The 10,845-nt window shown below is 43.8% G+C and overlaps 2 protein-coding genes across 2 annotated transcripts; one reads left to right on the top strand and one right to left on the bottom strand.

Moving 5' to 3' along the window:
- The first annotated feature begins 541 nt into the window (after positions 1–541).
- LOC135523800 (chymotrypsin-like elastase family member 2A) lies at positions 542–6,862 on the top strand. The gene is made up of 6 exons (XM_064950717.1): positions 542–820; positions 1,409–1,518; positions 4,354–4,448; positions 4,692–4,972; positions 5,435–5,598; positions 6,100–6,862. The coding sequence occupies exons 2-6, from the start codon at positions 1,450–1,452 to the stop codon at positions 6,277–6,279; spliced, it is 789 nt and encodes a 262-aa protein (XP_064806789.1). The 5' UTR covers positions 542–820; positions 1,409–1,449; the 3' UTR covers positions 6,280–6,862.
- A 208-nt stretch (positions 6,863–7,070) lies between these two features.
- Positions 7,071–10,055, bottom strand: LOC135523801 (mitochondrial import inner membrane translocase subunit Tim23-like). Its single transcript, XM_064950718.1, has 7 exons — positions 9,645–10,055; positions 9,461–9,519; positions 9,236–9,329; positions 9,012–9,096; positions 8,644–8,702; positions 8,420–8,530; positions 7,071–8,308 (listed from the first exon to the last, which is right to left on the bottom strand). Exons 1-7 carry the CDS (start codon positions 9,739–9,741, stop codon positions 8,190–8,192), a joined length of 624 nt encoding a protein of 207 aa, XP_064806790.1. The 5' UTR covers positions 9,742–10,055; the 3' UTR covers positions 7,071–8,189.
- Between the last annotated feature and the right edge of the window lie 790 nt (positions 10,056–10,845).

Genomic DNA, 10,845 nt, shown 5'->3' with positions numbered 1-10,845 from the left:
CTGCTGAAGATGGTTGATGTTCCAGGGTCTCCACTCCTATCTCTGCTGCTGCTGCTGTGTGTGTCGCCTCTGCCTGCCGCCACATACACCCTGACCCCTGGCAGACAGGCCCAGCACAAAGTCCTGCACCTGGGTGAGCCAGATACACACGTACACATCAGTGGAGGTTGGTGGGAGGAGCTTTAGGAGGACGGGCTCATTGTAATGGGTGGAATGGAATGAATTGAATAGAGTCAATCGGGGTTTCCATATGTTTGATGTGTTTGATATCGTTCCATGTATTCCATTCCAGCCATTACAATGAGCCCATCCTCCTATAGCTCCTTCCACCAGCCTCCACTGATACACATGGGCACCAGCACACGAATACACACACTCATTTTAAAAGGAATAATCCACTCAATACCACAAATTCTACATGGTCAAATTATGAAAATATGTTATAACGATATATGTTGTGAATTTTGCATTTCGTCGTCATAATAAGGTAGGAAGCAACATGTGAAAAGTCGACTTCAAAACCCACAATGCAAAGCTCTCTCTATGGACAAGCTGGCTGGCTAGCTAGGTAGCTTGTTGGTTAGAAAACGTAGCTGCCTACACATACTAATACCAAAGTCAATATCAGCATGTTAAGTTGTTAGCTAGTTGTAGTTAGAATCTCACCATGTTGATCGCGTTTCCAGCTCACGACTTTGAGTCAATGTGGTTGCTATGGCAACGTGCAAGGAGCTTGAGGGTCTGTCAGCAGGGAGAAGAGTCAACCGCATTGTGACACGATAGTTGAAGGAAGAAAGGCCATTAATCTGACGGCGCACTGGTATAAAATATACACTTTGTTATGATGATATAGACGGATGGATGTGTTCTAGACAAGTATGCCCATACCATCTATTGTCTGATTTGGCGATCTGGAGTGGATAGTATTTCTTTTGAAAGGGTTATGATATGTGATAAGTGTCTTATGCCCTATCTCCAGTGACAGAACTATATAGTTATTTCCTCATACCACAGATTGACCATTTAGAAATTAAATCATGGGGATATTGTTATTTTACCCCCTGATAGAACATAGGCTTTCACCAAATTGACAGGAGTTATATTTCTGCGTGTGGATACTCCCTTTAACAGCGACTAAACCGCTTTCTCTCTCTCTCAATCTGTTTGTTTCGCCACCCCTTTGCCTTTCCATCACATTTAATCTATCTGACCTCAACCATTCCTACTTGGGCCAATAACTAAAATGAAGTTTAAAAAATACATGTTTTATCATTCTAATTGTTCAGATCTGATCTTTGTAACTGACTGTGATGATTCTTAAACTGACTCACAGACTGTGGCGTGGCAGATCTAGGATCAGTATTCGTCTGACTGTACTGACAGTTCCTGTGTATTGTCTTTCCTATAGACTGGCCTAAGGACTGTGGCACGGCCCACTATAAACCTAACATGGCTGAACGGATCGTCTCTGGAAACGAGGCCAGACCACACTCCTGGCCATGGCAGGTCTCCCTACAGGTAATCAATAAACCAATCAATCCATGAACATACTTATCTACTTGCTATCTTCAGGATGTCGAATTTTCACTTAGTCATGTATTGATGGCAATGGGGGGACTCAGTGAAAATTTGACTTAAAGGTCACCGCAGTCAAAATCATGTTTTTCATCAAAGGTTATTATATTTAGATGAAACCATATTCAAGTAGGATGACCAAAGGATGACAAATGTATGTTGCTTGTGCATTAATACAGTTTGATAATTGCTTGTGCATTAATACAGTTTGATAATAACGATACTGGCCCCCTCCCCAAGTGTCAAACACTTGGATTCAGGAGAAGGACTCAGTAGAGTGCTCCAACTCGAGGTGTCATAAACAAGCACCCATCTCCCCAACGTAAAAAAAAATATATTTTAACATGACCTTCCCCTTCTACTGTAAAAAGATTTTTGCACACCCCCCCATAGAATGAACTCAAAATAATGTTTGCAACCACGAATAACAATAACTGTACCGACCCTGTGTTTATAAACGTGGATATCATCTTTGCCACTTTATGGCACAGTCGATGCCACGCAGGGCTATGGGCCAGAAGGTCGAGGGTTTGTTGACCACCACAAACGAGCTCACTCTCGCTGTCTGTTACATTACACTACGATCAGAAATGGCTGCAGACAATGATCAGCTGGGGGGAAATCTGATTTTCAACATTTCGATTCAAGATTTATAATTGAAAAAATATATGCAACACATTTTTCCACCAACAGCTTTCTGTACCGACTTCGGGCGCTTCAACATCATGGTTTGTTGACTCCCTATCCAGTATCGAAGGCTTGGCTTGACAATCTCTGAATGTCATTCAACTTTTTGGTGTTTAACAGATGTGTCTTTCCATTCATCAAATGGATGCTGCACAGTTTGGATGCTGGAATTATATTTTGGACTAATGTGCGCAGCTAGCCTACAGGAGACTTTTGAAGTAGCCTAATCAGATTCAATCATTGTGACTGATTGCATTTATGCCACTCATAAAAGGTAATACATTTAAAAGGTTAAATTACAAATATTTAGGCAGAAGTGTTAAGTTCTAGGTGAACAAGGAATGCTGCATGGATCGTGGAGGAGGCAGGGCGTGTGTTAAGTTTTCCTGTATAACTGGGCCTGCTAGGAGCATATGTGGCCACATTATTATAGGACGACTTGGGAGAATGAAGATCTGCAGCAGACAGCGCATCTCAGTATGAGAAGTACAGCCAGGATGGCCTGCTACTGTGCCTTTCTAGACCTTATAAACTGTTGAGAGTAGACCCACAACTGATCCAAATGGAATGAAATGTTCAAATCACAGGGCTTTTGCACCGTTATGCAAATTACATTTTCACTGCAGTTTACAGCCTAGAGTAAAATGTTGTACTCACTTGAAAACAATAATGCAATTATTAATTGCATTGTGGTGTTATAGGCTAGTTTATGTAGACTAGCCTATAACGTCATAAAGAAGTGGGAATGACTAGTTTTGAAGTTGTAAATACCGGTTGGCTGCATTCAGGTGCTTTGAACTTTGAAGTACAACTATCATGCTTGTAAACAAATTAGTGTTAACGTTTTTTTATTGATTGCCTTTGATGTTTTTTTAGTTGCATTTAACTGCCGAAAATGCTGTTATCAAGCTCATTTCCTACTAAGGTGACGTCAGAGGTCATCGTGTGGGAGGAGTCGGAGCTCAGGGTTGATAGAAGAGTTTTGTTGTATATTTGTTTTCACTTTCACTTTCACTTACTTAGCTAGCAAATGCAGCCAGCTAGTTTAGCCTGCTCAAACACATGGCTCAAACAGAGAGGGATGCTATGTTAGCTCTCTGGCTATCCAACACTGGAACTCTTCCAAGTTAAGGTAAGCTTTTGGTTGTATTAATTTATTGCCAACAGGGCCCACCGGTGTAAGTGCTAAACTGCTCGCTGTACACTATACTGCATGATTGTAGTGGGTTTACTAATGCTTTAGTTTTAGCTATGCTGACTATGACGTTAGTTAATATGGTGACAACGATACAGACTGTGTGTAACAGTTAGTGGTTATGGTATTAAGGTTTGGCTTGGAAACGTTTTTCGTCTGGTCACAGACCTGTTGTGTTGTGCACTGAAGTCCACAAGCGAAGGGAAAAGGTGAGAGGAGAGTGTGTAGATGTGAAGTGATCACGCTGTTTGTATGTGGCTTCTATGAAAGTGAACTGCGCTTGAGGGTGATCAGGGTTGCATTCATTCCACCGATTCTGTTGAAAATTGTTTCTTAAACGGAAGCAAACAGAACGAAGCGGGGATAAACATACCTGAATCTGTCCAATAACAACTGTTGTTTGCCACGGTTGGACTAATGATTACACCCTAGATCCGCTAGATGCATTGAATGTATTGAATGTGTCACGGTCGTTGTAAACTTTCATACATAGGCTATAGCAACCTCATGATGGGTATAGGGAAACATTTGAGTATCATGCGGTAGCCTAAACCTATCGATGTTACATTGAGCTGAGTAAATGGAATATAAATGACAACAATCGAATATGCTGTAATAGAAATAAGGCCATGCTCATTTGAAACGGCACCGACCGCCACTGGTATTCATATGCTCACACCATTCTGTTGTTGAGGTACGCATACACCATTCCATCACAGAAGAGCTGCATTTTATATACTTAATTACAGTTTGTTTTGGAAGGAAAACTATTTCACTCATATTGCAATTAAATGTAGTGCATATTTCATATAAATCTAAAAACACTGGACAGTTACTTTAAGTGGAAGGTCTTGCCTGTGGGTTGTTGGCAAATGTGTGTGTTCTGTGTGTCTCAGGTTCGTCCCAGAGGCAGTAAGCACTACATCCATGTCTGTGGAGGAACTCTCATTCACAAGAACTGGGTCCTCACTGCTGCTCACTGTTTCCAGAAGTAAGACTTGCCATTCCGTGAGTGGTAGCACATAACATTATTGGACTGAGCTAAAAATGAAACACTTGTCTCAAAAGGACCACGGTCTAACCCATTCACCATAACTCGGTTTAGACGAGAAAGAGACGATACATCTTGAGAAACCACCAAAAAGGACTAGTAGACTACCTGTGTGTAATGTGACGGACAGTTACATTCTGAACCCTGCGTGAACTCAGTTACCCACCATGCTGTGTGTCTCAGGGGTAAAGCCGAGGATGCTGGGAGTTGGAGGATTGTCCTGGGGAAGCACCAGCTGAAACATTCCGAAACACCCGAGAAGACTATCCCGGTGAAGAGGATATATCGTCACGAGCACTTCCGTTACCCCACGCACAGCGAGTTGGATTATGATATCGCCCTGGTCAAGGCTGCCACCGACATCGTGCCCACCAACCACATACGCTATGCATGCCTGCCGCGCAAACAGATCAGCCTGAAGCCAGGACAATACTGCTGGGTGACCGGCTGGGGAGACACTCGGGGTAAGGAGGGATGATTAAGGGGGAAGAGGTTGGATGAAACTAGGGATGAGGACTGATAGGAGGGGGAGAAAGGTGCGATTGGCTGGGTAGACACTCATGTTAAGGGGGGGTGAAAGGGGGAGGAGTGAAGGCTGGGGAGGCACACAGGGTAAGGAGGGGGAGGCTGAATGGAGACACTGGGAGAATCTCATTGCATACTCGTATCCTCTCGCCTCCTTTTTAAAACCCATTGGAGGAGACGATCAGAGGGGAGGGACCTCTGGCTTTCTCATCCAATGGGTTTTGAAAAAAACGTGCAGAGTGAGGACGCGAGGAGTATGCAATTGAGATTCTCCCTATGACCACTTATGTTAGAACTAAGATTGTAGACAAAAGAGCATTGACAAGGGCTGCGTTCAATAGGCATGAAACTAGTATGTTGCCTAAAGGTAATCCTGTGGTGTGTCCCTGTCTGTGTATCAGGTGGGAAGGAGAACGTGTCTCTGGCTGAGGCTCTGAACCAGGCCCGTTTGCCCATCATCGACATCAAGACCTGCCGTCAGAAGAAGTTCTGGGGAGACCGCGTCAGGGACTCCATGATCTGTGCCGGCTTCAGAGACACAGAAGGACCACCTGCTGCCTGCCAGGTAGAGAAAGGGAGGGTAGGGAAGGAGGGGACTGAGGAAAGGTGGGACTGAGGAAGGGTGGGACAGAGGGAGGAGTGGGAAAGACCGAATGAGAAAGGGAGGAGGAAGAAATACATGTACCGAGTACGCCGATTGGCTAATGGCAAACAAGCTGCGTCAACCATAAACTAAAACTACAGCTATCATGCTCGTCAAACAAATTATACTGGTAAAAAAACATTAATAGATCGTTTAAAAATAATAATAATAATGGTTTGTTGCATTTAACTGCTGAAAATGCTGTTATCGAGGTAATTTCCTTAACTGCAGAGTTCAGCATGTGGGAGAAGTCAGAGCTCAGCGATGATTTTCCCACTATAACTGACCAATTGGAGAGGCGTTTAAATAGATTTTTCCCAGTTGCATGCTGGTATTTACACATTTAGGAGATGTTATAAACGCAGCATAACTATTAACATAGGAATGTGATCTAACAATGTTTTATCCCCCCTCTCCTCTTAGGGCGACTCGGGCGGTCCTCTGCTGTGCCAGTTGGGGCGTGACAGGTGGGAGGTGCACGGTGTGGTGAGCTTTGGTCCCATTGGCTGCACAGTGGAGAACAAGCCCAGCGTGTTCACCCGCACCGCCAATTACATCCCTTGGATCGAGGCTACGCGCATCAGAGACATCTTCATGCACTAGACTAGACCACACACAACCTGGCAACCCCTCCACACCCCAAAACTATAGCATTTATTTTTTGTGTGAGATACCATATTGCCTCAGGCCACACACCCCTCTCCTCTGTGTCCATAACCTGTGAGTCATGACAGTGACATCAGACAAAATTTGAATGAAGACATTTTACAATCAACATTGTACTGATCATCAGCATTTCATTAAATCAAGCCATCTGTCACGATGCTGTAATCTGCGTTAAATTCTGTGTTATTCAGGCTTTGTGTCTCTGAAAGTACTCTAGTCACCATCCACTTAATGTGTATGTTATGGACAATTTGTTTCAGAATCACACTCAAGTCAACAATTCAATGTTTTATGTCTATAACCTATGGATTTTGTCTGGAGCATTTTGTCCTTCAATATTACATTCAGAATCATGTTATCCCATTTCATTGGTGCATGCAAAGGAACATACAGTATCTGCAATTTGTATGGCACGTATGACACCTTGACCGCCACCACATCCCCAACCAATGTTCCACTTCCTGACTATAACTCCCATCATGCAGTCTGTCAGCCAATAAAGTTGGCAGAAGAAGCAGAACATTGTGAACCTCTTCTTTCAAATATACTGTAGAACACTGTTAGTTTAGCTTACTGACTGATACCAATAGTGTAGAGGGCACACAATCTGGGTTCAAACCCAGTCAGTCAGTCACAATAGCATATCCCACCCCTAATCCCATCTACAGGCTTTCACAACACAAGCAGCATGAGCACAACTGACAAAGACCCAAGGCAGCATATTATCATTTTGAATGTTTGTTGTATTGTTCTTACAGTGGGCTTAACAGGCAAGGACACAAATAGATAATACAGACACTTCCAGTACTGTTTGGAAGTAACTTTTAGAAAGGCCAGCATCGACTCCAACTTTTAACAGGAAAATAGTACCCACTATGAATAAATACATTACAACAGATTTGATTGTAAGGCCTTGGTAGGGTGTGTGCTGGGATGAATGTCTCTTTGCTCTTCAGCTTCATGAGAAGTCTTGTTCTGTATCTGAAGGACTACAACCCACAGTCACATGAAAGCAAAGGACTACAATCATGGCTTCCAGAAGCTCTCTGGTTGAGTCTTACACCAGTGTTGCAGAGGTGGTTCAATGAACCATGCTTAGATGAGTAACCTTGCGTTCGCTCCCTGTACTAACCATTTGGCTTTACCTCAGGGGACTAACACAGTCATGAGTCAAGTGGGCAACCTCGCAAAAGAACCAGTCAGTAACACCAGCCGAGATGTTCAGATAACTTCAAGGAGGAGAAGGGTAGATGTATCACTGACCAGACATGACTGGATAGCTGTTAACCGATTTACACTGAATTGTTTTCATCACTCCAGTCATGTCAGATGAGTGATCACTTCACAGGGAGGGAGGAGGCATGTAAAAATGATTACAACAGGGCCCCAGTATCCATTTACTTAGCATAAACACTTAACATGGACATATTATTTACATGACTCTTTCCCTCTTCCAGGCTACTAGACGTAGCATTCAATAATATAACAAAAGATACATTTCTAAAACAGTTCCCAATACAATAACACATAAACCCCTTGGAAATAGCGTGAGGCCTTTTCAGATCTGTGTGGGTGAGAAGGGAGGTAACCCAGAAGGACAGGTCAGTTGTGTGTGGGAAGGGGTGTTTCTTGGAGGTCATTTAGTCCATGGTTTAATGACATCTCAGTCATGCCTCCAATATCCCAGAACCCTCTCAAGTCAGGAAGTGAACAAGGGAAGGGGCTGGTGATATTTGTGGGAGGGTTTGAGTATTGGTAACCTATTCCCTGAGACTCTGGACAAAAGTAGTACACCAAGTAGGGAATAGGGTGGAATTTTGGATGAAACGCAATAGATAGGGATGTGTTCAGTAGAGATTTGAAGAAGATGAGCCGCCTCTGATATGGTCCCAGTTACTGTAGAGAGCGTAGGCACCAGACATGGCCAACCCCACCAGACCACCACGAGCCACTCCCTTCAGCCCTCCTGAAACAAACAAGTTTTGAATGAGACAGATGGGGTTTCTAGGGCACTACATGTTGCACTCTTGCCCCACACAAGGAACAACCATAGACTAACCACAGACAGGCTACACACCTGTGGATTTGAACAGCATGCCTGTGAGAGTCCCAGCAGCCAAAGTGTTGATGTCATCCTCTGCTCCTCTAGCCTTCTCTATGGCCACGCCAAATATACTGTACAATAACGCTGTAAACACACATGCACACCCCATGGTTAATATAGACATACTAGGGACAAAACACCTGGTCCATGGGTTAGCCAGGGTGAAGAAGAAGAGGAGGAAGGGAAGAAGTGCTCACCAACAGAGCCCAGAGTGTTGGCCCAGGATGCACCTTGTCTGGTCACCATGTTGAGAATCCTGAGGGCAAGGTCAGATAAGTGAGAGCAGTATATAGAGCACCCTACCACAGAACCCTCAAACGCAACTCTGGCCCTTGAAGCCAGTTCCACTGTGTTTTTTCATTAGTCCTCTCTAATCAGGGACCTGGGACACCAGGTGGGTGCAATTAATTATCAGATAAAAAATAAAAACAGCAGGCTCCGGACCTCATTGGGTTACAGTTGAATACTCCTGCCATAGAACATTCATATTAGCATGAATAAAAACCTGTCTCCAACGTGATAACACTAAAGCCACAGACTACTAGAGGAACACAGTGGTGCTTACTGGACGTTACGCGGTTTAGTCCAGCCCATTTCTCTGGTCTCCTTCAACCCCATCCTCAGACCATTCACTGTCCCAAACGCAGCTCCTAGAATTGGAGGGGGCGAGAGAGGAAGAGACTCTGATACAGAACCAGCAGGCATCATAACTTAATATGGGAGAAGGGGAGTTATGTGGATAGAGAGAAGAGGTGAGACAGAGAAACAGAGAGGGAGGGAATGCCTCACCTGTGATGCAGCTGCCCCCAATGGTGAAGAAGGCCAGTTCAAACCTCCCTCGAGTTTTACCAGCCCCTGTTGGCAGGATGAACTCATCTGTGTCCTGGAAAACACACACAGGTTAACATCTATTATCTTAGTCGACTTGATAGTGGGAATGTCACAAATCAATTCTACATATCCATTCATTGAGTGAGGTCAACTTCTACTAACTAGCAAGCTAGCATTTCTTACCTGTACGAGGTAGCGGGGGTCAACATTAAGATAAGGCGACAGGGGGCTCATTCCAGTCACTATGAAGAAAATACAGTAACCTCAGTTGATGTCAACGACGGCCAATGTTAACCTTGTCTAACTAACGTTAGTTAGTATGCTAGCTACCACCAACGTAGCAACATCAATTGGCAGGGGCACTTACATGGGACACCGGCGAGCTCTGTGTTGGAGTATTCGCTGCCTCCAAAGAGACTCCCGAGGCCGCCTTTCCCTCCCGACCCAGGGGCGTTATTGTCCATGTATGGTGACGATCTGGAGACTCACCCGGTGAACGCTTCGGGCTGGAGATGCTGGTTGGGTTAGCTAGCTAACTAGCTAACATTAGCCGAGCTGACCAAACGTGATGATGCAAGCCAAAAGCAATAACGTTGGCGATATTTCCTAGACGCAGTAATATGTTCACGTTTGAATAGTGCTGCACACTGTCTTACTGTAGGTAGTTAGATATTGAAATTATCAGCTTTTTGTAAATTATAGTTGGGTTTGCCTTTTCATCGTGCTTCTCTGACCTCCACGATCTGCCGTAAAGCGACCACTGACAGGCGATTACGTAAACAGACCTGAAAGTTAAGCAACGTTATACACGTCTTTGGCACTGCGTTGAAGGGAATTACTCAACGTAAAACGGGTGACATTGAGCTATGGTTGCATTTGATACGGGGCTGTAAGTAAAATATCAAAATACATTTGCGAGTGTGACAATTCACGACATCAAAGGGTCACTTAAAGTAACGATACATTGCACTAGATGGCAGCAAAGTAACATTAAAGCGCTCAACGCCAGTTCATCTGTTATCAAAAGACCAGACCAAAGAGTATAACGATCCAGCTAACAACAACAGTTCTTACAACTTTAGAGAACGTACCCCTGAGAGTCTCATTAGTGAGTGAACGTTATTTATAATAAGGGTTACATGGAGAAAATCGGACCAGTTTGAACAAAATATATTTTTACCTAAATCCTCCCTGAACGATTGAAAAAAAAAACAAGTGACCCTTCACTATACACAAATAATCATTGAAACAAAGTGGATAGCAGAGAACATATCTAGCGTTTACACTCACTTCTTGGACAGACCAGAGCTTTAGAAACGGTTCTTCGTCCTGTCAATATTACATTAGTTTTGATAGAGCACAGGGCTGCGGAGCAGCTTGTGGGTTCGCAGACCACCATGGACAAGAGGTGGAAATATCTCCTTTATAACCATTGCATGAAGCTATCATCGTATTTGCAGGACAGCATACATGTTTTAAGTACCACCCAAATGACCAAATTTACAGGCTATGAATGGACATAGAGATAGGCCTATGTGCTTATCTTATCATATTTGTCCAATGCCAAA

Source organism: Oncorhynchus masou, chromosome 31, assembly GCF_036934945.1.
Source record: "Oncorhynchus masou masou isolate Uvic2021 chromosome 31, UVic_Omas_1.1, whole genome shotgun sequence".
In the NCBI taxonomy this organism is placed as follows: Eukaryota; Metazoa; Chordata; class Actinopteri; order Salmoniformes; family Salmonidae; genus Oncorhynchus; species Oncorhynchus masou.
The sequence above is the reverse complement of the archived record's forward strand: the minus strand, read 5'-3'. Positions and strand labels throughout refer to the sequence as shown.